The 27,732-nt window shown below is 48.1% G+C and overlaps 9 protein-coding genes across 9 annotated transcripts; 5 read left to right on the top strand and 4 right to left on the bottom strand.

The window, feature by feature from the left end:
* Positions 1-1,672: 1,672 nt before the first annotated feature.
* Positions 1,673-3,192, top strand: N7466_005692 (glycoside hydrolase family 18 protein; the record flags this gene model as incomplete). Its single annotated transcript, XM_057165089.1, has 5 exons — positions 1,673-1,822; positions 1,875-2,246; positions 2,300-2,429; positions 2,485-3,020; positions 3,085-3,192. The coding sequence occupies 5 exons, from the start codon at positions 1,673-1,675 to the stop codon at positions 3,190-3,192; spliced, it is 1,296 nt and encodes a 431-aa protein (XP_057020688.1).
* A 1,248-nt stretch (positions 3,193-4,440) lies between these two features.
* Positions 4,441-6,233, top strand: N7466_005691 (LLM class flavin-dependent oxidoreductase; the record flags this gene model as incomplete). Its single annotated transcript, XM_057165088.1, has 7 exons — positions 4,441-4,654; positions 4,712-4,916; positions 4,978-4,990; positions 5,048-5,107; positions 5,161-5,717; positions 5,777-5,954; positions 6,009-6,233. The coding sequence occupies 7 exons, from the start codon at positions 4,441-4,443 to the stop codon at positions 6,231-6,233; spliced, it is 1,452 nt and encodes a 483-aa protein (XP_057020687.1).
* Positions 6,234-6,776: 543 nt separating this feature from the next.
* On the bottom strand, positions 6,777-12,381 carry utp10 (snoRNA-binding rRNA-processing protein UTP10; the record flags this gene model as incomplete). Its single annotated transcript, XM_057165087.1, has 4 exons — positions 6,777-7,219; positions 7,276-7,417; positions 7,474-11,920; positions 12,005-12,381. 4 exons carry the CDS (start codon positions 12,379-12,381, stop codon positions 6,777-6,779), a joined length of 5,409 nt encoding a protein of 1,802 aa, XP_057020686.1.
* Positions 12,382-12,689: 308 nt separating this feature from the next.
* On the top strand, positions 12,690-16,296 carry N7466_005689 (uncharacterized protein; the record flags this gene model as incomplete). Its single annotated transcript, XM_057165086.1, has 2 exons — positions 12,690-13,587; positions 13,661-16,296. The coding sequence occupies 2 exons, from the start codon at positions 12,690-12,692 to the stop codon at positions 16,294-16,296; spliced, it is 3,534 nt and encodes a 1,177-aa protein (XP_057020685.1).
* Positions 16,297-16,800: 504 nt separating this feature from the next.
* On the bottom strand, positions 16,801-18,644 carry N7466_005688 (putative NADPH oxidase (NoxA); the record flags this gene model as incomplete). The annotated part of the gene is made up of 4 exons (XM_057165085.1): positions 16,801-17,687; positions 17,747-18,156; positions 18,206-18,460; positions 18,520-18,644. The coding sequence occupies 4 exons, from the start codon at positions 18,642-18,644 to the stop codon at positions 16,801-16,803; spliced, it is 1,677 nt and encodes a 558-aa protein (XP_057020684.1).
* A 2,549-nt stretch (positions 18,645-21,193) lies between these two features.
* Positions 21,194-21,684, top strand: N7466_005687 (uncharacterized protein; the record flags this gene model as incomplete). The annotated part of the gene is made up of 2 exons (XM_057165084.1): positions 21,194-21,251; positions 21,311-21,684. 2 exons carry the CDS (start codon positions 21,194-21,196, stop codon positions 21,682-21,684), a joined length of 432 nt encoding a protein of 143 aa, XP_057020683.1.
* A 514-nt stretch (positions 21,685-22,198) lies between these two features.
* Positions 22,199-23,245, top strand: N7466_005686 (mismatch-specific DNA-glycosylase; the record flags this gene model as incomplete). Its single annotated transcript, XM_057165083.1, has 1 exon — positions 22,199-23,245. One exon carries the CDS (start codon positions 22,199-22,201, stop codon positions 23,243-23,245), a length of 1,047 nt encoding a protein of 348 aa, XP_057020682.1.
* Positions 23,246-23,727: 482 nt separating this feature from the next.
* Positions 23,728-24,225, bottom strand: N7466_005685 (SBDS family protein; the record flags this gene model as incomplete). The annotated part of the gene is made up of 3 exons (XM_057165082.1): positions 23,728-23,787; positions 23,860-23,983; positions 24,062-24,225. 3 exons carry the CDS (start codon positions 24,223-24,225, stop codon positions 23,728-23,730), a joined length of 348 nt encoding a protein of 115 aa, XP_057020681.1.
* A 361-nt stretch (positions 24,226-24,586) lies between these two features.
* N7466_005684 (putative Rho guanyl nucleotide exchange factor) lies at positions 24,587-27,291 on the bottom strand (the record flags this gene model as incomplete). Its single annotated transcript, XM_057165081.1, has 6 exons — positions 24,587-25,512; positions 25,567-25,792; positions 25,852-26,070; positions 26,127-26,330; positions 26,380-26,691; positions 26,752-27,291. 6 exons carry the CDS (start codon positions 27,289-27,291, stop codon positions 24,587-24,589), a joined length of 2,427 nt encoding a protein of 808 aa, XP_057020680.1.
* Between the last annotated feature and the right edge of the window lie 441 nt (positions 27,292-27,732).

Here is a 27,732-nt window from a genome sequence, read left to right as displayed (position 1 = left end):
AAGAGCGCTGCGCATGCGGCATACGTAGTTAAAGTTCCAGGTATAGTGACCCGGGATGTATCAAACCTAGAAGTTTACATACACTGGTGGTTGATACTTGACTGGGCATATAGTCTCGAGTACTCAAGATGAGTACTTGAGATAGGTTCCTAGTAGGTATTGTACTCACTGCTTCCGAGGTCAGTTCCTACTTTCATTTCCTACCTTTCAATTACCAACTGGGGACATCATGTGAGAAAAAGATTACAGGCACCCGTGTAGCAAAGGGGGATAAATCCTGAAAGCATTTCATACATGTGTGGGGTGCGCAGACATGAGTTCAGGAATGCTCGGCAACATTGGCAGTCCAACTGAGAAAAAAGGATATTTGGGGCAGAATTGATTGATTTTAGTACAAAATTCAATGTTTCATACATTTGGCCAAGTTTATTTCTGCGATTGAGCTCATAATTGACCATCAGCGGGCGATACGAGTTGATTGCAGTTTCCCAAGGAGCATCGGAGCTTAGAAGACGAAAAAGGTAAACAGGCCGATAATAAGGGAGAAACGTGGAAGCCCCCAGATATCCTCAGCTGATACTTTTCCAGCGCGCTATTAAGGCTTTCCCAGTCACACATTCGAATTCATTTCTTTATTCAACATGATCTCTGCCTCATTCGCAAAAACCCAATTTTCTACAAGACCCCTTCTGGGTAGTCAAGCACATGCCCGAGGTGCCCGCTCCAGTCGCAGATCCGCATGGCTGGGTGTTACATTGACTGACTGGCTCAGCAGGTGATAGTTTCCGGCAGCGAACCTCGACCTTTTCGTCTCGATCCTCTACAAACCTCCAAGAGCACCGGCTACGCGGAACCTAACGGTCAATATATCGCTCAAGCCTTCGAGAGTCGGCGGGCCTAAGTTACATCAACATTTTAGGACAAAAATGATCTCGGGCAGACAGTTCGGGAGGGTGTAACGACAACGACGTTTCTTGCTCAGCATGCCAGCGACGGAAAATGCTATATACCTTCCGAGGACCTTCACTCGATCGAATCTGGCGGAAGGAACAGATGCCAATGTCACCATCCCCGGATCTATGCAAAAACCGGCTTTCCGATTGGTCGAAATCGAGCCGAACCACGAGGCAGGACACAAGGCATTAATTATTTGGTAAGCAGTTCAGCCATATCATCGTCACACGAAATCAATCTAGATGTTCTCGAAAGCCATCGTTGGCTTCCTGAGTCGGCTCTGGCGCTTTTGCGTTTAATTTTCCAGTCGAGCGCCCTGCTATTTTGCCTTGCTGATGATCCTTCGAGGGAAGTTTTGGTTTTCCAAATCTATCATGTGCTTGCTTCAAATACTCCGTCTTGCTGATTCTGAACTCATCTTGAGCCTAGGTTCCTTTGTTGTTAGGGATATGCACGCGCCCAAAACCCCGAGAAAGCTGTTTTTACCGGTCACCCTGCGTGATATTCAGAGTCACGAGTCCTTTCCATCGAAATGACATTGGCAATGCTCTTACCATGAGCTTCGATTGGCTTTGATGAGATGAAATAATTTTTCTGGAGGATTGTTGGGTTGGGCTACAAATAATGACGTTGGTTCCCCTCGACTTTTGTTTGATACACTCGATTTTATTGGTGCTGCAACAACAATCCATAACCCCACACCTGCCCAAGATTCAAGATGCGTTTTATATTTCCCTTTTCCCCTTTTCTCCTAGTATTATGCTGGCTTACGCATGCTGCGTCTATCCCCCCTCACGATGACAATTCTACAACGATCGAAGCTCGCGACCGTGGTGGTTACCGCTCGGTAGCATACTTTGTCAACTGGGTAAAGACAGGTTTTACCACTATAGTTTATCCAAACTGATGACTTTCCTTAGGCCATTTACGGAAGAAATTACATTCCTCAAGACCTTCCTATTGAAGAACTGACACATGTCCTCTACGCATTTGCGAACGTCCAGTCCAGCGGACAGGTTGTTCTATCAGATACCTGGGCGGACACTGATAAGCACTTTCCTGGTGATTCCTGGAATGACCCAGGAAATAATGTGTATGGCTGTGTTAAACAACTGTACTTGCTCAAGAAGAGAAACCGCAACCTGAAAGTGCTCTTGTCTGTTGGTGGATGGACTTATTCCCCTAACTTTGCAGGGCCACTTAGTACCGCAGCAGGGAGGGCACAATTTGCATCTTCAGCAACCACCTTGGTCCAGAACTTGGGATTCGATGGAATTGATATTGATTGGGAAGTGAGTCAAATCAGCATCGCACATTAGCGGTTGTACTAAAAAACCAAATATAGTATCCTTTCGACAGTACTCAAGCAGCCAATATGGTAGCTACCTTACAGGCACTACGACAATCCCTAGATGCCTACAGCTCAGCAAATGCAAATGGATATCATTTCCTAATAACCGTGGCTTCACCTGCCGGTATGGTTTTTCTATGTCTACCTGGTGAATGCAAACATTCACTAATAATATTTAGGCCCTTCGCACTACCAACAACTCCAGCTGTCCGCCATGGACAAATACATCGACTTTTGGAATCTTATGGCCTACGACTATTCGGGAAGCTGGGACACCATCGCTGGGCATGACGCAAATGTTTACGCATCCAGCTCTAGCCCGAGTAGTACGCCTTTCAACACTGAACAAGCCATCGAATACTACACCTCCAATGGCGTAGCCTCGAACAAAATTGTACTAGGAATGCCACTTTACGGTCGATCTTTCATGAACACAAATGGACCAGGTACTTCTTACAACGGTGTTGGTAGCGGAAGCTGGGAAAACGGGGTGTGGGACTACAAGGCCTTGCCTTTGGCCGGAGCATCCGTTAACTACTTGGATCAACCTGTTGCGAGTTACAGCTATGATGCTTCAAAGCAAATGATGGTCAGCTATGATACACCACAAGTTGCACAGAAGAAGGCACAGTACATCATTTCCAAAGGTCTTAGTGGTGGAATGTGGTGGGAGAGTAGTAGCGACAAGAGCGGCTCCGACAGTTTGATCGCTACGGTTTGTTGTTTCCCATCGCGCCGAAAACACTTTAAAGTTCCGTACTAATTATATCTCGTACTAGGTTGTCAACACACTTGGAGGCACTGGGGCTCTAAGACAGAGCCAGAATCAACTTAGCTATCCGGCTTCTGTGTACACCAACCTGAAGACTGGATTTCCAAACAACTAGACGGTGATTATTTATCGTCCAAGTCTCGAGCTTGCAGATGAAGAGCAGACAGGGTGGAGAAATCATGGATCTCAAGATACATAAGAGGAGTATGGTATGGTCTGTGTCAGCATGGGCAAATGGCGACTGTGGGTGAAATATGGCTTTTTTTTTTATCTCTAGATCATCCTTCGCTTAGATCTACTGAATATTAGGTATCAGAATTGATTGACAAAGCCGAGATAAATAGTCGGTTTGGATTTATCCTAGCCTTTGAGCCCGGGCACTGAGCTTTCAAGAATGTTTCAAACATTTGAATGTTCCAACTATGGCGGGCGATAGAGGCCACCCAAGGCACAACATTGAAGGGTCAGAGTCCAGACTCACATCCCAATTTCAACTTTCCCACCGGCAGAAAGTAAATTACGAGTAATTCCAAATTCATATTTGTTTTTGAAGTCCATTATATCATTTATATGCAGCGCTGCATTATGTGATAAATACAATACGGGCGGGAAACAGGGCGGTGAAGTTGGAAGTTGAAATTGGGATGTGAGTCGGAGTGACCCTTGGCCTCTATCGGCCGCCATATTCCAACGAATCACGTTATTGTTGAAATGCATTGGAATTACAACTATGTATCTGTACTAGTAGTACATACTGATGTAGTGCAATCTGGATTTCTCAAGCTTCTCGGGCGAGAGATTAAGTTTGCTTGGCAAGCTTGCCACTAATTACACGCACAAAGGTGTTACATTAAATCATAAACGCAGCACTTGAGGGAAGTATTGGCTGTTTGGCCCGCGTGGAAACACTAGCTGATGACCTCAACAAGGGACACGCACCTTTTCATCATCGTCTGGTACGTAGTAACCTAGTACTCCGTAAAGGTGCAGAGATACTTAAAATGATCCATTCTTATTGGTCGAAAAGAACAAGGATAATTCCCATTGAGCCAATGATCTGGCTTGTTTCTCCTTTTCTTCTCTATTTTTGTGTTTAACTCCTCCATCGCGTCATCCCGCCCCACATTGATGCTATATACTTCCTGACGCACGCGGGGATATCCATGAATGGTGTGCTTGTTGATCATTTGACGATGGAATTTGGTAAAGACTCCACCTATTTACTTATATATGCCTATAGAGAATTATTATAACCCTTAGATACAGTTCTTGGAAGCTACATTGTGCAAATTACCCAGGTATACTGCTCGCCGTGTCTGCTATCTACTTCTAACAGGCAAGCAAATCGGAGACTTTATCAGCCATGTCAGAGACTCAGAATCCAGCTGGCGAGAAGCCCCGAAAGTCAATTCTACTTACCGCGTTTGTGGAAATGTGCTCTGGTCATCAAAGTCCGGGGCTCTGGCGTCACCCAGAAGATGAATCTCATCGATTTAACGACATCGATCACTGGGTAGAACTCGCTCAATTACTCGAATCAGCCAAGTTCCACGGAATTTTCATCGCCGACGTTCTGGGCAAGTTGATTTGAAAATAAGTAATGCATTTGCCTGATTATTAACATGTGCTTGTAGGTGGCTATGATGTCTATAAGGGAAACTTGGACTCAGCAATCGCCTCCGGCGCTCAATGGCCAGTCAATGAGCCACTAGCTGTAGTGTCCGCTATGGCTGCAGCAACCAAAAACATTGGCTTCGGAGTTACTGTCTCGACAACATACGAACAACCCTATCACCTGGCAAGACGTCTCTCTACCCTTGATCATCTTACCAAGGGACGGTAAGTACAGAAATCCGAGTCATATAATTTTGTGATAAATCGCTAATGTGATACGGCTTAGACTGGGGTGGAATGTGAGTAACATGTGCCAACATTGAAGCACCACAAACAATACTAACGAAAAATTAAAGGTCGTTACCGGATATCTTGATAGCGCAGCCAGAAACATGGGCCAAGATTCCCAGCCACACGTGAGATTCTGACTCCTCGAAGCAACAAACTCCCCCCTGCTAATCAAACCCAGCATGACGACCGATATGCCGTGGCAGAAGAATATATCAAGGTAACTTACAAGCTCTGGGAATCATCCTGGCGCCAAGATGCCGTTGTTCTAGATCGTGAACGGGGCGTCTACGCTGAACCGTCACGGGTGCGACAGATTAATCACAAAGGAGAATATTTCTCTGTGCCAGGTCCACATCTCTGCCAGCCCAGCAAGCAACGTACGCCTGTCATTTTACAAGCCGGGACGTCCAAAGCTGGTAAGAGATTCGGCGCAAAGAATGCTGAGGTTATCTTCGTCGCTGGGCACAGCCCTTCCGTGGTCGCTAAGAACGTCGCCGAAATTCGCCAGCTTGCAAATACTGAGTTTGGACGTGATCCTCAGAGCATCAAGTTCCTAGCTTTGCTTTGTCCTGTGCTTGGTAAGACCGAGGAGGAAGCTGTCGAGAAGTTCAACTACTACCGTAGTTTGGGCGACATTGATGGGGCACTGGCTCTGTTTGGTGGTTGGACTGGCATTGATTTGGACACCTATGGAGATGATGAAGAACTACGACACGTGGAAAGCAATGCTATTCGGTAAGGAGAGGGATGGTTACAATCTTCCAAGGGCCTCAACTTACTGATAAAATGTTTAGCTCTGCTGTTGAAGGATGGTCCAAGGCCGCCACGGGGACCAAGAAATGGACGAAAGCTGCTGTCGGACAACATATTACTGTCGGTGGTTTGGGCACCACCCCTGTGGGGACAGCTTCCCAGGTAGCTGATGTAATGGAGCGTTGGATCGAAGAAGCCGATGTGGACGGATTCAACCTGGTAGGATCTCTCTTTTATATACATGGTTGGCCCTGTTACTGACATGAATTTTAGGCTTATGCGGTCAAGCCCGGGTCTTTCAAGGACGTCATTGACCTGCTAATCCCCGAACTACGTCAGCGTGGTCTTTTCTGGGAGGACTATGCGGTGGGTGGAGGCTCATATCGCGAGAACTTGTACGGCAAGGCCGGTCAATCTGGTCCTCGAGATGACCACCCTGCTGCCAAATACAGATGGCATGCGGGAGTTGACTCCGCTGACCATCCAGTGCCGAATTAGTACCGCGATTGAAGATTCAGAAAGTTACCTAGTGTAGCGGGAAACCATGGATATCTTATTTATTGTGCTTCAGGCGTTATTGCTCGGGGAATGTGATTTTGAGCCGTGTTCTGCCTTGACTCTTGAGAACGAGGCCTCACGGACAAGGTAGATAAATGAAGTTGGGGTAGTTGGAATAATGATTTACCCTCTTTCTCCTCTCTAATATGACCTCCTACGGTGCCTTTCCTCGATTGTGTGATTGTAACCTGCGGTGCTGGTGGTTGTTATGCGGGAGAATCGTCCAGTGCAGCTTCAAAGCTATACGAAAACGCCCACCAGCGTTCTCGTGTTCACTAGGTACGGAAATGGCTGCAAACCCTCAATACAAGAGAAAACCCTGGAATGCGTGAAGAGAAATGTTCAATGCTTGAAGTAAATATTGAAATACATGAGAATATCTTTTTAGTCTAGGTCCTCACACTTGCAAGACCTATACTACTGGTCTATTTTTGCGAACGCCATAAAAATGCGATTTTTGTACAAAGCCAACCGTAGACCCTCTTAGGTCAACATATCATCCAGTCGCTCACCCAGTACACTCTCAATTTGCTTCACCCACTTGCGCACTTCCCGCTCAACACTCTCATCCTCATCTTCCATGAGTTCACTGATGTATGGGAGCATCTCAGGAAGAAGGGCAAGCCATTCCTCACCAAGCTGCTCAGTAAGAGCCTGCTCGGCCTTCAGGGCGGCAAGGCGAGTGAATGGGTTATCTCCACCAGCTGACTTGGCGTTTGGAGCAGTTGAAGGGCGGAGGTATCTCATCAGGGCAACATTAAGCTCCTTGTGGTTATCGGTCGAGTCAGCGGCGGTAGCAAGCTCGGTAATTGCAGGGATAACCTCTTCGACGACGAGATCCGCCGACTTGGATGTAGTTGCATGAGCCAACTGTGAGATAAGAGGGCCAGAAATGCTGCTGAGGTGGGAAGGAGATTGCCAGAATTCTGAGAGTTGGTTAGAATGTGAGATTTTCGTAGATAAACATAGGGAGAAGACATACCGTCCTGATCATGTTCAAATGAGTTGCGCAGAGTGCCAAGTGTCGCCAACCAGAGTGTCTTGGTAGCTTTAGCCGGTCCGGTTGAGCCCAGGATCTTGACGGTGTTCTCCAAGATGTAACTGGAGTAACCAGTGACAATAGACTGCAAAAAATAATTAGTAAGACATTTTTCAAGAATGTGAAGGGAGATAAGCATACCTGAAGGGTACCGAAGAACACTTGGAGGAACTTGTAGAAGGTTGTGAGGCGAGCGACTTGACCTTGCTCATTCTTCTGGGGGCTTGTAGACCATTCGACCATTTTGGTGAACAGAGGTCGGAATGTGCTGTCGTTAAGCTTGTAGATCATCTTAATTGCAACGTCATGCATGGTAGCCTCGGCTTCATCCAAGTCACCGGCGTCAAACTGAGCACGGTCACCAAGCACAGCTTGCTCCCGTCGCAAGTCAAAGGCCTTGAATAGAATAGTCGTGAGAACGCCAATATTATTAGACACAGTCGACTTGGGGTTCTTCTCAACAGCAAGGCTCAGAACCTGCAGAACCTCGGTGGTGGCAGTTGGTCCAGCCTCGACTGCATTTTGCCAGTTGCGGTTCATTGCACCCAGAGTGGCAGTGAGATCCATCTTGCGAGCGGCCATCAGGCGAAGAGTCTCCTCGCGACTGTCCTCACATGAGTCGTCGAGGTTAGCATTGGTGGACTTGAAAGCCAGAATCAAAATCTTATCGAGGGTAGCAGCCGAGATCATGAAGGGAAGGTGATCAAGGAGCGCAGAGAACAAGGAGAAGACAGCGTCATGAAGACGCGAATTCTCCTTTCCAGGAAGCAGGCTGATTTCCAGCAGCTTAACAGACTGGTTCAGGGTGTCTGGAAGGGCTGGGATCATTGCCTGGCCCAGAACCTCGGCCATAGAAGCCAGACAAAGAACGCCCATGATGCGAATGCGCTCATCATCGTAACCAAGACAGGATGAACTAGCAACAACCTTGGCAGCATCGATGACCTTGGACGGGTCCTTACGACCATACTTCTCAGTAATTCGGTCGATACAAGCGACAGCGGCATGCTTGAGCATGATGTCGGGTGATGATTCAACAATTTTGACGAGAGTAGGCAAGAATTCAAGGACCCTGATCTGAGACTCGTTGTCACGCTCGGGGGTCTGGCGCAAGCGGTTCTCCAAAAGACGGAGGACCTTGCGACGGAGATCATCGTTAGGCTCCTGGAGCAGGACCTCAATTGTATCCAAGAAGTCGACAAGAGAGAGGGTGCTGAAGAGAGCACCAAGAACCTCACCACATGCTTGGCTAACGGGCTTCATACTTTGCACAGATTCACCAATGTTCAGAACTTGTCCCAAGACACGAGAGAAGCAAGCGCGAACTTGGCCTGCGACCTCATCATCCTTCTCGAAAGCAGCCTCCAGCTTAGACTTAAGAGAGGAGTGCTTAAGCAAATGAGCAAGATCATGGAGCAGATCAACAGCTACCTTCTGAGGATCACGGCCGTCGTCGCTTCCGATTCCAAGCAGAATCTGGGAGATACCGGCCTTGGGCTGGAAGGCATCGATGACGAGGTTGAGATATTTGCTGTAGGTCGTGAGTTCAACCACAGGAGTGGTGTCCGAAGCCACTCCAGTCATCAACGTGAGAACATCCTTATCATTGGAGTATCGATTCGCAAGCATAGCCAGGACGGCAAACAGGAAGTCTTGAGTGCCGAGCTTGGTGATCAAAGCGTGGAAGAGTCGAAGACGGCGGTGTGATGGAATATGCTCGAATGCTGCAGTGAAGCTGAGGAGAAGCTCCGAAGTTCCCGAAACGATGTCACGCTTCTGGCTACGCAGTGACTGGATGAGAGCCGGCACAACATGGTCAATCGTTTGATCGATGACAGAAACCGAATAATCATCATCTTTACGGAGAACACTAGATCCCATGAAAGTGAAAATCGGCATCACGCTGTGAAGGACGAGCTCCGGAGCAATTACAGAAAGGCCTGCGACCAGAAGAAGGGCGGCGTTTTGAACTTGGGGGCTCTCGGTTGTGCGGACGCAGTCAACCACCAGGTCAGCCCGGATGGCAGCAGTGTCAAATAGTGGCTTAGGCGATCCCTTGGATTTGTTAACAATGGCCAATAGACTGCCGAGGGTGAGGCTGAGGAGATAACTCATTCCGGACTGGATCTGCGACTTGAAGTGATGAAGAGCAGCAAGAGTCTGGAATAGACCACCTGCAAGCTCGGGATGAGAATCAGGGTTAGAGCTATCCACAACTTCAAGGATGAAGGTCATCTTGTCCATGAGCTTGCTAAACTCTGCCTCATCCTTGACCGTCATCGCGATCATGTTGCTTTGACTAGTCCGTCTCCGCTTGGGAGCTGGGCCAAGGCTCTCAATGTGTGTCAACGAAACGGGAATTTTGTTAACAAAGCTTAGGAGAACAGCACCCGATAGCTCGACGCTGCGAAGCACGGCGCGGCAGTTATCTGCAAGAGAGGAATTTTCGTCCGACATGCCAAGGGAGATGTCCAACAGCTTTTCGGCCGCTGTCAGCTGGTTATCCTCTGAGATCTTATTCCAAATCTCCTTCATGCGCGAGAAACCAGCTGCCACAAAGGAGGATCGCACAGACGCGGGGCTAACATTATGCAAGAGAATTTCGATCGCGTCACTGTCCTTGGCGGTAACAATGGAAACAACATCTTGCTCGACCTCGGTAAGAGCGAGACGCTCCGAGGCGCAGATCTCCTCAACTTCCTTCTGGTTGAGTCCGCGCCAGTACTGGAGAAGAGGTAGGAGTTCCTTGCCACGGGTAGTTCCTGAGACCTTCTTGACCTTGTTGACCAACCGGAGAAGGCCGAACTTGGGTCCGTAGACTGGCATTTGAACTGTGTGGGAAGAAAGGAAGGTGAAAAAGCCAAGGCGAAGGGACTTCTTTAGCTCTGAAGCACCGGAGTCCTCCGACAAAACAGATCCTCGCATTGTGGCATCAAGGACCTTGGCAATGTAGGTAGGATCCAGAATGTACTCTTCAAGACCAGGCAGCAAGGCACGATCCAGAACCTTAAGCATATCGGCAGTTGACAACCATGAAACGTTAGTAGACGAGGTTCCCTTGCCATAAATCAAGTCGTTTGCCCAGGGCTTGCCATCTGCTTTCTTGTTGTTCTTGTAAATACTCACAACGAGAGCGAGGACACCAGTAGTCTCACGGCGAATTCGCTCCGACGGGTCACTGAGAGCCACGAGCAAGAATGGCAACAGAGCCTGAGGGTCGAAGAAATCGCCTTTCACGGTAGACAGAACAGAAGCAATGGCATTCAGTGCCGCAATCTTTGTTCCCATAGGATAAGGCCCGGAAATAACACGAGTGAAGAAGGACAAGAATTGTGGGGATTTTGTCGCATCAGTCTTGCCCAGAATTGGAAGATCAACGAACTGCGCAATCTTAGCTTCAGTTTCGACAGCCAAGGCGAAAACCTGAACAAGATTGTTGAACTCCGGGATGTGCTGCTTGGCCAGGAATGATGAAGGGAACTTGGGTTCCTTGGACAATGACTCGAAAGCAGGTGTGAAGTTATCGATGTCTCGTTCATCAACATCTTCCATTTCCACATCTTCAATAAGCTGTGTTTGGGCTGCTGGAGCCTCAACAACTGTCTGTAGGTTATGTTCCAACGCTGAAACATTGAAAGATGATTCGGCAAGAATAGTTTGGAAGGCGGACTGAAGGGGGCTAGTAGACCGGCTGAAACCCAAGACCAGCTCAGAAAGCTGCGTTTGGGTATCCAAAGACATATCATGGGTTTTTTCAATTTCACTTGCTGACTTGAGAACCATGGTCATGGCCTGTTTCAAGTCGTCCCCTTGGAGAATGTTTGCTTCAAAGATAGATGACAAAAGGCCAAGCTGCAGGCTGTTCTTCTGCAAGTTACCAGAAAAGCCATCAACAAGTCCGATTAGGAGCTTGGATGTGTTGTATTGGGTCGCAACTTCTGACAATTGTTGCATAGGACGTTCAAGGCGGACAAGAGCTTTGAATACCTTCTTGGGGAGTAAGACGGTTGGCTTCTGTTGAGCAAGAACCGACAAACAAATCAATCCCGAGCTTAGTGTTTCTTCCGTCCATGAAGACACCACGGTCTCCATCAAACCGTCTAAGACATCGTCAGATAGAGAGGCTTTTTGAGCTAACACAACAGAGATCATGTAGCAACTGATAATCAACTCCGATACTTTCTTCAATGCAAAAGCGCTGCTCAAAATTGGGAGCACACGAATGATGATATCCTCATGCTTTTGTTGCTCGATCTCTCGTCGTCCAGAGCGCGCACCGTCCAGCATGCCTGCAACAGCCTCTGTGGTGATACCAGCCCAGAAAGAAAGCAGTGCATGGCTTTGAGCGCCTTGCTGACACGCCTTCAACACATAGTTGTTCAATGCAGAGAAAAACGACTTGTTTGTAGTAGCAGTGTGCACAATCGGGTGGCGTGGGGGGTTGATCAAGCCAGTCTTGTAAGGATAGAGCATTTTCAATGTCGGTGTAAGATCACTGGGCAAGATTGAAAGTAGGTTGAGGAAAAGTGGTGTAGTGTGATAAGGTAGGAATGTCATAACCATGAAGGTCGTGTTGTACTCGTGCGATCTGAAGGCAGGCGTGTTTGCGATTAGGTCTTTTTCTACCCCCCCCCCCAAAAAAAGAGTAACTCAAGGATTTTTAGCTACATACCTGAACCGTCGTACCAACCAATCTACCGCCTTCACTGCGGGACTGAGTTGTAGCCTTCCGCCAACAAGTGCGAGGAAATTCTCAATGACGGCATCCAGTTCCTGGTTCTGAGAGGCGTTCATCTGTGCACGATCCTCGGCCTTGCTCTGCTCACTGAAAATTGAGCGCTCAAATTCCTCAAACCGGCCATCTAGGGAACAAAGCTCCCGGAAGCCGTCATAGCAAATGTCATAGACGGTATCGAAGTCTTGGGTTCCAGCGACACTGTAATCAAAGATCAATGACTGTGAATGGGCGATCCGCTGGGTTTTGAGATCAAGCTCGTGTGTCGATTTTGCTGCGATTTGCGACAGCTGCGCAGCAAGAGAGGAAGCCATTTTCCAGGGTGATTAAAGGTGATTCAACAGAAATCACAGAAGCCCATTTCTAAACCCAGATTAAAGGGCGTTGATTTGAAAGGTGGGGAGCGGCGCAACCTCTTATTTGAAGCCGGTGTCTCAATCGCAACAACCTTTTTTTTTCTGTCCCCGCTGACCGCCCTATGATCCACGGAGCAACCTTTCTCCGCTCTAGACTGACCGCCTTCGGACCAACAACCAATGTATGTACTGCAATCACCATGGCCTGATAACGCGACGATGGACTTGTCCAGTTCAAAGGTAAGATCTATGTCCTTCGCCTCCAAATGAAAGACCCTGACCCCAAGAACCAGGAAAAAAACTCCATCCCAAAATTTGGCAGCTTCAAGCTTCCTTCATCTACTACTGATACAGTAGATACCGCCAATCACCGCCCGCGAAGAGATTCTGACCGTACTGATCATACTAAGTCTCGATCATCTCGGCGATCTGACAGAAGTCTGCATGAGAGATCGTCTGGTCGCCAATCTCGCTCACGATCGCCCACACTCCAACAAGTTCGAAAATATCCCGAGTCTGCTGCTTCCAAGACATCTTCCACCCAGCGACGTGATCGTCAATCCCGCTCACGTCATAGTCATCGCGATCTATCCAAAGATCGTCGGCATTCAAGACAGCGCGCCGAGTCTAACGAACACATCCTGTCCTCTAGAAAGCGCCTACCTAACAAACACGATCTGCCCACTGAACAAATTCGATCTACCGAATCTAGCGGAATCCAACATGGTTTACTCCCCGACCGAAACAATCTTGCGGTCGGCACGCCGACATGGGCGCAGGTCTCAACCACAACCAAGGATTCGTCCTTAGACTCCTCTGTTGAATTTGTCCTTGATACCAAGGGTGTTGGAAATACCGTGTGTGTGACAGGGGACCACTGGAATCCCCAACGTTACCGCCGATTCGGTGGGGGCTTTGTCCTTGGTCTTGGCCGAACACACAGGATTGAACGTGGCCAGTCTTATGAAGACGATATAGTTTTGCGCCCTTGTACGATTGCAGATTCATCAATCAAAGGGAGAGAGGACCGTCTCTTTGCTGGAGAAGATAAGAACTTATCTGGAGGCCATTTGCTACCCCCGCCCGAGTACCGTATTCATGGCTCGGCTGCCAATTTGCTTCAGCCTGACGAAGATTTTGTTTTCATTGACGGAGAGGATTTGGGTGAGTCACTTCCTTCGCCTCACTGACAAAATTGATATTTGGAACTCTAATGCTGATTGAAAATGGCCACTAGTCCCATCAGACACGGAACAGACCACTGAACAAGTCGATGTCGATGCCGAAAGCAAAACCCGAAATGCAACACTATGGAAGGAAGTTGAAAATAAGCCGCAGGATATCGATGCATGGCTTAAGTTTATTGATCACCAAGATATTTTAATCCTAGGATCAAAAGAGGATTCCCATTGCTTCACGCGCGATGAAAGAACCAGCCTTGCCGATGTGAAGCTGTCCTTATATCGAAAAGCTCTCACGAGTGCCAGCAACAGTCCCCACAGAGACCGTCTTTTGCTAGGCAGGCTGCAAGCCGGGGCCCAATTGTGGGATTCTGAAAAGCTGTTGACTCAGTGGGAAAAAACTCTTCTTGAAAATCCCGAATTCATTAGTCTATGGGTCAAGTTCCTGGACTTCTGTCAAACTGACTCGCCAAATTTCACCTTTGGGGAGTGCGTCGCTACTCACGAAAAGTACTTGAGGCATGTTTCATCCCTGATCCCACTTCGACCCAAGATGGTTCAGGTTCTGGTTTATATATTCCTTCGCCTCACCCTTCTCTTTCGGGAAGCAGGATATAACGAAATTGCAGTCGGTCTCTGGCAGGCTGTGCTTGAATTTTGTTGTTTCAAACCCGAATCCCTCGTCGACTCTGACGAAATTTTATCCTCATTTCGCCAGTTTTGGGATTCAGAAGCACCCCGTATCGGGGAAGATGGAGCAAAGGGCTGGAGCAATAACACAAGCTCAGGTCCGGATCCCACCACTACAAATTATTCGTCCAATGTTCAATTTCCGCCCGATGTGGCATCTTGGATAGAAGCGGAAAGGGAACGAATCACTGAATCCCAATTGCCATGGCGCAGCTTAGATGGATCAACTCCAAACGTTGACGATCCACTCAAAGTAACGCTCTTTTGTGACATCGATCACATACTGCCGCTTTTCTGTAATTTGACCCAGTCAGATGAGCTGCTTGATGGTTTTTTGTACTTCAGCCAGTTGCCACACTTGACATTTCCGAGCAACATCCAGACAACCCGAGTTTGGGGATGGGACAACCTTCTAAGAAACGAGTTTGTGGCAGATCATCGGCTTGGCCTTTCTTCTTGGATCCCGCCTCGCGACGAGGAGACCAAAAAGCCACCAAAGCCTTTCCATTATCCCCTTCAGAACTTTTTGCATACAACTGAGACTCTTTTCGCTTCGCCTGATACTTGGTTCTACTCATTTCAGTGGTGGGAAAAATCCCGTTCTTTTAAACCACCTCTTAAGGCCCATCAGTTGGCACTGCGTGCGTTACGAGCCTTGGTAGATCGACATTCGGATGATGATGAGCTTGTGGAATATGCTTTAGCGTTGGAGTTTGCATTTGACCCCGCCATCGGCAAAAAGAGTGCCAAGAAAATTGTGAAGAAGAGGCCATCATGCTTGAGGTTATGGAATGCATTGGCTTTGATGGAGTCAAGAAGTGAGGGCGATGAAAGCAAAAACAAAGCGAATGGTATTTGGGCGACCGCTCTTTCAATGAGCTCTGGTTTTACACAACCCGAGGGAAAGGTGGATCGCGTCATTCTTTGGCAATCTTGGATTTGGCACTTTGTGGAAAGAGGCGACATGGCCCAAGCTTTGTATCTCCTACACCACATTACCGATGAAAAGGTCGATCCGGAGCAAATCCCGAGTCAGTCGACGTTCTTCAATCCCACCGCAACTGTCAAGATACAGAAATTCCTGCGAGAATGCCAGGAAAAGGCTTTGGCGGCCCGAAGAGCTCAGGCATACGTTGCCTACACCGATTGCTTAGGCCTTACTTTTTACGTCGGAAAGTGGCCGTTCTTATGCTCCTTGGATGTCTACGATAACGCTGTTCTGCAACTTAAGCAGCTAGCTGAAGACCAAGAGGCCTTCAAGGCTTTCACGGCAGAATTACTCCATCAAGCCCGGGCAAGGGTTATATATAACTGCATGTGCAAAAAAGAGCAAATATACAGCCCCATGGAATTCCGGGCGCTCTGTCAGGAGAGCATAACTCTCTTTCCCCATAACACGATTTTCCAGTCGATGTGCATGTGGAACGAGTTCAACATAATCCAGCTCGATAGGCTTCGAGATGTGTACAAGATGACCAAGGGTGGTATGGACAGCCAATACCAACAGGGCAATGCCTCCTCGCCCGTCATCCCTCCTCAACTTGTGCCAATCTCAAGCTATCTCCTGCCGATCTGGATTGAGCTCGTGAGCCCGCGACCAAATGGCCCCGTCAATTGGAACGTACGTCCAGCCTTTGAGAGGGCCCTAGGCGAGGTTCTTGACCCTGCATCATTCAGAGGCGGAGTTGCTGTACGGAGCCGCTTCGGCGTTGACAGTGCTAGATCGAACCTCACGATTTGGAAGCTGTACATGCTCTATGAGCGTTACCATGCTAAAGACCTCCAAGCTGCCAAGGCCGTGTTATTCCGCGCGATCCGTGCGTGTCCCTGGTCAAAGGAGCTGATCATGTTCGCCTTTGAACACCTTCGCGATGGTATGCCAGTTTCATCCGGGGTAGACACCCTCAACGGCGATGGCCTGAAGGATGACGAGCTACGTCGATTAATCCTCGTCATTGATGAGAGACAGCTTCGGCTGCATATCAATCCATTAGATGAATGAGGAGGTAGGCAGAGGCTGAGGGTGTGGGTGGACGCTTCTCATCTGAGAACCGAAAGCACGCCATCAGAAGCGATGATTAGATGTGAATCAGGTTACTACTAGACAAATGGGCCTCGTATGGAAGAGGCCATGGCACAGACTATGGAGTCAATCTTATACTCGAGAAGATTGATGTAGCCATCACAATTGAAAGAATAATCAACAGGCAATGCATGCTCGATTAAAGAAGAATAGTCATACTTTGATATAGTAGTATCATATGTAGCTTTTGATGAGACCCCACAGTATCATCAACTATAGTACAGGAGAACAACCAGTCCGTCGTATGTATGGCTCAACGAACGGGGTACAACGTTAAGACAACGACATGAAACCAGTAAAAAACGGCCAAGAAGAAGAGGGAACAAACAGAGAAACTCGTCAATCATAAGGTCATGCGATGTCATGGACTTCGCTCAAGAAAAGAAAACAAAAAGGGATGATAAGCAAGAAACAGAAACACAACTAGAAGTTCTCCTTCCAGAACTTGAACCGAATATCCTTCGACGACGCAAATCTTGCCGCATCATCGATCTGCAAAGCCGCAGTATTAGGTCCACAAAAGTAAACACCAATCTCCGTTGCCGGAGTCTGCAACCCCTGCATATAAGTTTGATTCAACAAACCATTCCGCATTGCAGTAAACAAACGCTTAAAGTCCGGACGCCCGAAATTTGTCCGACTCCGCAACTCAGTAAGCGGATCAAGAGCCTGACCAACAGAATTCAAGTAGATATTTGCCGCAGTATCATCATCGAGCCGCTGCGTAAGGTAGGTATGTATGCGCAAGAACTCCATATTGCCCTCGAAAGCAGCCGCGCTCGCAGACTGCGACTCCAGAGAAGAGAGCAGAGCCTGGAACCACTCAAATGAGGACGTATCCTTACAGATCCAGATGAATTCCACACGACGCAGACGGCGAGGCGGGTTGGGACCGGAGCGCATGTGCCAGATATTTTTCAGAATGGATGCCCAGGGGGTGACTCCGATACCTGTTCCGATTAAGACGGCGATTTCGTTCTCGAAGACGTCTTCGGCGGGGGCTCCGTAGGGTCCATCGATGCGCATCTTTGGCATTGTTTGGCCATTTTGGAGAGCAACTTCGTACATTCCGTTTGGATCTAGACCTTCAAGATCCTTTGCTTGTGCGGGACCACATCCGAGGGCATCTCCGAGGGCGCGAGTGAAGTCGCCGACTTGCCGAACGTGGACACTCATGTATGGGTCGAAGGGGCAGGATGTGATGGTAAATGGGTGCCATTGGGTGGTGGAGACGTCAGGAACCTGAAGGAACAGCCATTGTCCTGCTTTATATTTCATGCTTGGCTTTTGAAACTGGATTTCCATGGCGGCTGTTTTTTTATGTCAGTATAAATTTCTAGGAAGCGGTTGACGTGGGGGGGTTACAGACCATATGGGTGACGGATGACCTTGGTAATGACAGTCTCCCGCCGAGCTCGAATCTCGCGATACAGCCGTTCAAAGAGGTACAGGGCGCCGGCTACGAGCTCCCATCTCCATCCTTCATAGCCCACACAGTGGCTCCAAAACTCCTTACCTGCAAAGGGGGAATATGGTTCAGGGCTGTCTCGCACAAAACACCCGGTTGCATGGGTATAAAGAGCGAGCATGAATGGAATGAAGAGATGGTGCGTATACCAAAAAGTTTCGAAAGCTTGTTGTCGGATACGTGCGTGTGCGGTTGTGTATATCAGCAACATACATAATAGCATAACATGGCCCGTGATACCAGCTGCGGACTTATAGTGTAGTTCCACCGCAAGTACGGGGCGGATTTGATCTTTCTCGATATTGTAAAAACTGAATCGGTCAGCTATCGAGTCAATCAAACTGAGGCGTACACACTTACTTGATGTAATGGGCTGCCACATGAAGGAAGGTGAAAACCAACATCGCATATGCTATTTGACGATGAAACCATGCGGATTCATCCAACGGTAGCCAGCGAATTTGAGGTCGGAGCCATCGCAGTGCATTCCGGCACATGGGCAAAAGGATCAAAGTGGCATCAATAGAAAGGACAAGACCTGCCCCTCGAGATATCCATACGGAGTACTTGAGGACATTCAAGGCTGCCAGTTGTTTATCTCTTTCTTGTGCCCACCTAAAATCCATATTAGCGCTGCTTATCTTCTGAATTCAGGTTCAATTCACGTGTCTTACCATCCCGCTGCAAAAATGCCGAAGTGTATACCCCAGAAAATCAAGTAGAACCAAAGTTTTGACATAGTGAGCTCGGCCCTTCGGAGTCGAGACATATTAGACGTAGCCATATTAGACGTAGCCATATCGTGTGGTTTTGGGTGTTGTCGACCAGCGACAATAGTGAATTTATTAAAGGAGCGACAAGCAACGTAGGTTGACCGGCAACCAGAAGCGATGTATAGAAGACCTCAGAGGGGTGATCTTAGAGTCTGTTTTGTTTTTCTCAAATGGTATTCCAAACTCTTCAAGGTCGAGTGTTATTCAGTTGAGGTAATGCGCCTGGGAGTTTGCTGATCCATGGGCTTTTACCCGGATTACAATCTGACCGACGAGTTCGAGACCCGAGATTCTCTGCGGAATTGACGGCTTCTTGCCGTATAAGCCAGGCACTATATGAAGTCTTTGTTTTTTTTCGCTGTAGTTCCAGGTGACTGCGATGAAATTCGCCAGCGGGGATTTAGGGGGATTTCGGCCCAACAAAAGTGGCGTTGTTGTTATGCGAATATCACGCAGGAGCCAACGAACTCCTCGGATATCTTTTGTTTTCAAGGAAATGTGGATGGTGTCAAGGACGAGTCATGACATTGAAGACAAAGCCAAAAGGTAAGAAGTTCAGAGCAGAAAAAAATCCCAGGGTTGTGGTTTTAGCTGCAGGGGTGTGGGAGAGGGGCCGATCTATAATTACGTCGCTTCCGTGTCCGCCAATCTGGCTTTGAGTTGGTCTAATATTGATCTATTTTTCTCTTCTATTTTCTCTCTAGTATTCCAATATTTCCAATATTTCCTCTATTTACCTTTTTATTTTTACCTTTTCTTCCTTATTCACCGAGTTTTCCATGATGTGATAGGTGTAGAATGTCTCTGTAGGTCAAAGCAACCCCGTGATAACCCCGTGACCCTACATATCAAGGCTCATTTGCATCTCCCAAAGTTCCAATCCCTTCGTTTAATATTACCCTCGTCTCTATCTTTTTTTTCTTGGCTTCTTCTGTTTATAAATAGCTCTGAAAAACTTTGGAAAGCCATTTTCCTAGATCGGCCTAAATCTCCACATGGCAAAAACGAACTGCAGTCAAAAGCCCATGATCCATCGCGGAATGGTCCACATTGTGTAAAAAGCATAAACTTGATTCCGACACCTCGGTTCCTGATTATCGTCCAGTGAGAGAGGATGGTTCATGATGAACTGTACTTTTTGCACTTGACAAGGATTCTACAATTCCCACATTTTCCAATAGTGAGGGGAAAGTCTCCGGGTCAAGATTCACGGGGGCTGGTGAGTGGTCAGCGCCAACTGAAAAGCTCAACCGTTACTGTGGGAGTTTGACCTATGAGAGTCAATCTGCAAGCGCTCATTTCCCATCACACGGGATCCTCTTGCCAAATTCTGGGGCAAAGTCGGTGAAAGCATGTCATTTGGTTGATTCACTTGAATCGGTTCGGTCGCTCCGTACCAAAAATAACTTCGTTAAAAGCTTATGGTGTGATTCGGTTCATTGTTATCTCTCGTTCTCGCTCTTGAATCTATCATGTTGATTCTCGACAGGTATCGACCCACCTGGCAACGCATACCACTTTAGGCGCAAGCTGCACTGTCACAGCTTTCCCGAATCCCGCTTATTTCCTACAGTTGGACGGTGCACGGAGTCCCAATTGACTCTAGATTGAATGGCAACATTTTGTACCAAGAAGTGGGTGTGATACCAATCCCAGCGGGGGTTGATGAATCTGAAACCAGATTTCACCATCTATACGATCTCGGATGGCCTGGTAGGGACCAGGATGGAGTGGTAAATTGTAATTATATCTACGGCTGTTGGTCTGGATAAAAGAACTTCCTCAGAGACATTGGGAAGCGAAGCAGAAGAGTGAGGAGAAAAGAAAAGAGTTCGAAACCCAACCAAGCCAGCTCAAGCCACTTGAAATCGTACAATTCGAATTGTGCGTGAAACTCCTTGGAAGCGCGTGCTTTCACCTGCATCTCATCACGCCAAGCCTTTCCCTCTACGGCTTTTGATAGGTGCATGTCCATTTCAAGATCCGCTCCGTCACATCCCCAACCCCCAATCACACCGCACCCCGACTCCGTGAAGAATTGCCAAAAGAGGGGGTGGTCAAGGATTCTGATCATTCCAGGGTAGTGATTGGTCCAGGGCGCTTTAATGCATCCGTGCGGATCACGAAGCCCTGACTTTTTTTTTAGTGTCATGTACTCCGTACATGGGTGGTGGACTGCCCAGAGGTGCATCGGTCACGTTTGGCGCCCAGTTGTCACATACCACATTTTATCCACGGGCTATCTTTACCGTGGCGACCTCCCTCTACGGAATACGCTAAGTATAGATGCATGTCCTTCCCCCCGCTTGCAGAATGACTGTACCATATCACCATCTTTCCCCAGATCAATCAAATCATGCCAGCGCAATAACACTGGGAAGCTAGACTCTATCAGTGTGGAGTCTTCTGTGCATTTCCAACCGATATACATCATCCCCCCCTCCATGCATATCTAAAAAAAAAAAAACCTTGGGTCGCAACGCACACGCTTCACAGGCGAGCGTTCCCTCAACTTGCCGAGTCCCTCGCTGGCCGAGAGATTCACGTATATCGACTCCTGGTTTAATTCACCAAAATGGGCAGACTGATCAAAAACCATTGGGGCCGCTTGCTCATCATGGTTGCTTCGGCTTGTACGTATCATATCGCAAACCCCAATCTATGAACTTATGCGCTAACACATACGACATAGATCAAGTCGCCAGCGCAATCCAAGGCTTCATCTGGCCCAAGATCTTCTGGGATTTTTTATCCAAAAACCTGGACGCCGCCGTCAATCCAATACCCATCCTCCAAATACTCAATTTAATCATGGGATTAATCGGTCTGGCCTGGGAATGGCCGCTGAAACCACTGGCGGGCACATTTCCGCATCGGAGTATCGAAATTCGACTCATCATATATCCACTCAGCGCCTTACTTGCCGCGCTTCTCTATCAAGGTACTGATCCAGCGGGATATTATCTCATTGGCATTGGTGTCTACTTCTGGGCATACAGCGAGGGAGAAGTAGTATGTCCGGAGCCTTGGACATTACCCAAACGGTCCACGATCCTCAAGGCATAACCTTCAAATGTTTGTTTTTTTTTCGATGCATTGATTGTATCGAGCATATATTATGTATATACTAATGATATAATACGAATGAAGACATTATGAGTGAATACAATGTTGCCCAACCCTAGAGGTGTATGATTTTGATATTATGGCCCGGATATGGCTTTTACTCTGTGCAATTTCAGATCAAATTTCCATTCCAATACTCTATCCAGATGTCACTGGAGCATTTACGACCCATCTCGACATTCAAGCGAACATTTGAAAGGAAAAAGTACAACTTCGTACTCACATCGGCTTTTGTGACTTCAAATTGAATGCCTAATTAACAAGGTGTGGCGCGAGGGCACGTGATGGCCTTGTGATGGCCTGGTGACGAGTCTAGACCGGACTGGTTTCTAATTCCATCTTGACAGTAAACCAGTGCTTCTTGTTAACCACAAGGTTGCGAGTCAATCTTGGAACAATATCTATCCTTACGAAAAACTAACCCTTATTTTTCTTGCCGATTATAGCGTATAATATGGCACCACCCACTGCTTCTCGGAATGGCTGTGAGCTAAATAATGTCGACATTCCCATTGGGGACGAAGACGTACCAGTCAACAAAGCTACCAGCTTCAATGGCTCCTTGGCTCATTTCAAGTACCCAAGCGGTCTTGTTACGCTAGTGCCACCAAAACCATTAACTTGTTCATCAAAGCAAAACCCCTCTGCAATAGACACAACAACACCCACCAAAACAATCCAAAGCCGCAGTGCCACCGCTAGTCCCAGGAGCATGAAGACCCAGCGAGACATGTCCATGCCATTCAAGTCAACCATCAACACCTCCACACGAACCACCCGCTCTCGTTCTCGTTCCTCTTCAACCATCGCACCTTCACCCTCGCCCTCGCCGGCAATTCCATCCCCAAACCGCCGCAAACGCAGACCAATATGTCCATCCGACACCCCACCCGCCTCATCCTCTCTCCTCCGCGACACAATCCCACCGAATCTAATTCTACTCCTCGTGGGCGTGAATCCAGGTCTCATGACTGGAACAACCGGCTTCGCCTACTCGCACCCTTCAAATCGCTTCTGGCACCTCCTGCACTCGTCGGGAATAACCAGCATTCGCCATCCTCCCTCGGACTGCTATAAGCTTCCTGAGCTATATAGCGTAGGAAACACGAACATTGTCGTGCGGCCCACTCGAGACGCAAGCATGCTCACCAAAGCAGAAATGAACGAGGGCGTGCCCATTCTCGAAGCGAAGATTGCGGCTCAGCGGCCCGAGGCCGTGTGTCTTGTTGGCAAGAGTATATGGGAGGCTGTTTGGAGGGTGCGTCATGGGCGGGCAATTCGGAAGGAGGAATTTACGTATGGGTGGCAGCGAGAGAGTGAGAATATGGGGCGTTTACCTGGAGTCTGGGGAGGCGCTCCGGTTTTTGTAGCCACGACTACGAGTGGGCTTGCGGCGTCTATGAGCATTGCCGAGAAGGAAGCTGTTTGGGCGGAGCTCGGTGAATGGGTTGTCAAGAGGAGGAAGGTCAGGGCCAAGGAGATTGAAGTCATTGCTACCTGATCACGTATCATACTTGTAATTCCGACCCGTCTTTACGGGCTTGCTTGGCTTTTAGCTTGATCTGAAATGGCTTAATGATGTTACGATATTGCGTCATTTGAAACTAGTATCACGCTGTTCGTGATTAAATGGGGACGGATCTCAGATTCGAATCTTGGTTTCAATATTGGTATTTGGTATTTGTATGATGAGGTCGAAACCCCGTCTCATTATCTCATGGTATAAATCAAAGTATGGAAACCAGCCACTGCTCTTATGCAATACAACCAAGAAAAGAAAAATAGGAAACCTTCCCGTGGGAATGTAACATGCTCTCGTGCACGATCACGATCATAATCAACCATGTCAAGCCCCTTGCATGAGTAAATTGGGTAGACGTGCATCATCGAGAGATGGTTCATGTGGAACGGAGAAGCGGGGAAAGCGGGGGAGTAGTAGCACCGCAATGTTTGACCCCGAATTACTTTCAAAGCAGAAGGGATTTACCGGCCAATGTTGGCACCGCCCTTGGAATCGTTCTTGTTGCCCTCACGCTCACGGTTCTAAGGAAGGTATATTAGTAAGGAAGCTCTTGGAAGACTAGAAAAGTCTCAAATAGGAAATGGGTCACGAACGGTGTTGGCTTGGAATTCACCACCTTCCAAGATCTTGGTCATAATTGCGTCCTCATCCTTGGTACCAAACTCGTTTTCCAGAGCGGCTTTGCTGGCAGTGTCCAGGATACCCTGGGCGCCGTGGCTATAGGGTGATCATACGTTAGTCGGGGAGGTTCGGATGGTCAGGCAATGTCCATTGCCATGGTGAGCTTAAGCTTACCTGTGAGAAACAAGAATCTTCCAGCCGTTCAAGACATCAGAAAGAGCGATGCTGCGATCGTTCTTCCACTTCTGCAAGACATCGAGGTCGTCAACGAAGACGATGAAGTCTTCAGTCTTGCCCTTGTAGAAGACCTTGGCAGCGGTATCGTTGGCGCGAGGCATGATGGAAATTTGAGTTGATTTTGGTTGGGAGAAGTTGGGTAGTGGTAAAATTGAGGCAAAAAGTCAATTCAATTGGAAGTTATGGTTGAAGTGAAAAAGAAGAAATGGGAGAAGCTTTAAAGACCTGATGGTGGTGTATGTCATTGTATGACGTCACGGGACTACTCAATGGAAGTGATCATGTGTCATGGAACAGCTCCCTGCTACGACGTCATTAAGTGGAGTAGCTGTGCAATAATGCAATACCTTCCATTCTTTGCCCTTTGCTTCGCCAAGCTATGTAATAACAATAATATGTCCTATTGCTTCATCAGACTCCATCCACCCTGTCCCACTTCCAAGCTTCGATGATCTCCCCCATTCAACCCTCCGTCCCTGTCTCCGCACGAGACCGGATGAGATTCTTCGGTGATAATACACTCAACAAGGTCATCGGTGAGCTCCACTTCTTGCGTGGAGGCGTTGTTTCCAAGTTGCTCTCCTGGCTCGGACGGTTCTCGCCGCGGGGTAAAGTCAGTGACTTCTTGCCCGTATTAGGTCCAAACCGGACGGTCCTGGAGCGCCCGAGAATTGATGTGGGTGTTTTGGGCGATTCACAATCCGTCATTGGCGAGTACTGGTCGCCACATCCGTCCTGACTTGTGATCAATTCCTTTTCCTCCCCGTTATAATCGTCGATGGCTTGTGTTTCGGTGACTACGGGCCCAGAATGAGTAGAGCTAATCGAGGTGGACCGCCTGGCGAAGCCTTTGTGCAGACTGAGATGTCTCATGATCGACCCACGACCGAACAACATGTCCCCTCGGCCAAGGATCATTCCTGGCCATGGCAACACGTCGCGCGTATAGTACTCCGAAATCAGCTTCTCTAGTCGGATCCGATCCACTCGCCTTGCAGTCACAACCCATGGAGTACGTGCAAGTGAAGACTTGGGTCGGTCGATCTCACTGCTAGTATTCGTGGACTCGTCATAGCTGCGTGGACAACGCGTCTTCCGAATGACTACGTGCTGGGACGTGGACCTGCGTGAAATTGACACAGCATCCATGGACCTTCGTGAAAGAGAGCCCGCTCCGTACGAGGCCTTGTCCAAAGGTACAAGAACAAGGGTCAGGAGAGAGTACTTGTGGGGATTTCGTGCTTCGGGAGGCACTGGACATTTCAACATTTCCGTGCGCCACTGCTTTTCTTCAGTGGCGGAGGATGCGCTAAGCACAAGTTCGAAGTTCCCATCTTGGTCCGAAAACAAGATCTTCCAGGTGAACGGACAATCGTAGTAGTAGATTCCTAACAAGTCAGATAGATTTCCCAATTGTGGTGGAAAGTCTGGAATGAACCTACCCTGTCCAGTTGGGATAACGGTCGAGCATGATTCACGCACATATATACAAGCCACAAGTTCCAGTCGATTGGAATCATCAATAGATTTTGCGATGAGAAAATAACTACGGAATAAAACGCATACCATGAAATCACCAGTGATGAGTTCTGGTGTCTGATAGGTGACATATAGCACCCCGCATAGAGTCATTGGCCCAAGGTCTTTGTATATATCTTGTAGCACGTACTGCCCATCAAAAGGTTATTGACCATTCAAGTTCCAGTATCCTTGGGAGACATACATACCGAGTCACTGAATTGAATTCTCTTCTGTAGGGCCAAAGTCTTTTTGATGCGATCCTGGTTAACTGGATTACCAGTAGCTGCATTGATCTGTTGAACAAGGCCCCGTATGTTGTCCAGGATATGTTGGATTCCTTCATGAGAAGTTGGGCAGTCACCGACAGGTGTCTCCCGGAGGAGATCGTTGAGAAGCAGTGGGTATTTGCACAGGCGCTGGATGGGCTTTTGAGTAGAAGGTTAGCGCTTGGAAATGACATGAGGAGAAGATGGTTTCAAACCTTCACCATCAAATCAGCCATTGACATTGACCTGTTCTCCTCGTGTCTGAGACTATTCATAGAAACAACAGACTTTGACAACGCTTCAATGCCCTGATCATAGATCGACCAATTCGGGATTGAACGACGCAGAATGGCGACATCCTCTGATAGAATTTCATAGTTGCTGCAGAACTTTTCATACGCCGAGAAAGATGAAGTCTTCTATATGGTTAATGATTATTCTTCCAGATCTAAATATTTTCAAACATACCACAAGTCTTTCAATTTCCCGTGCTACCTCCAGAACTTCAGCTGGATCCGCGAACAGACTTCTACAGTCTTGATTGATTCTTGCTTTGAACTTGCGGGTTCTCAGCGACCCAGTCTGCAGAGTCTTTAGTCCTCGGAAGCCGCTCGAGCGCTTTGACGATGCACGGGAAAGAATATCGGAGGCCTCTTCTGGAGTTTGACGACTCGATAAAGGTGACACCTCCTGTAAACGGCCTTGAAAGTGATCGTGAATTTCACAGATCTGTTGAATGTTGTGTTGGATCTGCATTCTGACATCGAATAACGAGAGTACCTGTCGAATGATTAGCTTTGTCACAACTGTCATTCTGTTGAAAAGATGAACATCACTCACCCCAGTCAAAGCCTTGAGGCCAAGTACATAGTCCTCCTCAGTCCCGGTCAGTTCCTGGAGCGCAAGACGCCTCTTGTTGGCTCGAATTTTCGATTGCTCATCCGCATAGGGGCTAAACTTTGGTCGGGAACTGTCTCCGGAATGCCGCACAGAGAGTTCGCTTTGCGTTATTGTGCTTTGTGTTGTCGCCCTTGATCTCGCTATACTTTCGCTTGTAAGGCTCATGGTGGGGGTGTTGCATTCCTGTTGTGACCAATTTCCAGAGCTTATCCCCCACTCCAAGTCCAGTTCCAAGAGACGTTCACGTCTTTGTTTGGCAGTTTCTATACGAGAATCATTCGGCCAACCCTCCACGAGTCTTTCGGAGACGTATGGATTCGCATATTTGCGTGCTCGGAAGCTATCCACCCACTTCTTGAACTTGTAGGTAGGGACTGTCGCCTGTGTTGGAGTTTTTTCGCCCGTTGGGCTTTCGTTTCTGTCGGCTAGCCCATCATGAGCTATCAGGTTCTCTGCCTCAACCTCATCCTTATTCTCCATGATCAAGCCTCGATGCGGCGTGCTGGTATGGGGTAGGCGCGGGAATCATGAAGATCGACGACAAGGGTTGTGCGCCCCAATCAAACCACACGCGGTGCCCAAAACAAATTTCAAGCGTCATGGTTTGGCAGTCGCGACGGACTGGACACCGCGTGGGAAAGAATGCGGACTCTTGTTCACAATGGCAAGAAAGATGGCTCTTTCTTTCCTCAGGACGACACTCCGCCCAGTTCAACCACGGCTAATGAATTTCGCGCCATGGGAGGCAACTTTGTCGGTTCCAGGCTGCTGTTTTGCTGAGGTATTAGGACCCAGCAATTTGAATCCCATCCATGTACGTCATGAGATGAGGCCACTAGATAGGTGGGATTCAAATTTATTTTAAATCCTGCCCACTTCTAGGGTCACAAAGCGCAGGGATTGAGTGGTCACTCGAGCCTT

This window comes from Penicillium verhagenii, assembly GCF_028828195.1.
Source record: "Penicillium verhagenii strain IBT 33310 chromosome Unknown utg000006l_segment0_segment0, whole genome shotgun sequence".
NCBI lineage: Eukaryota > Fungi > Ascomycota > Eurotiomycetes > Eurotiales > Aspergillaceae > Penicillium > Penicillium verhagenii.
The sequence above is the reverse complement of the archived record's forward strand: the minus strand, read 5'-3'. Positions and strand labels throughout refer to the sequence as shown.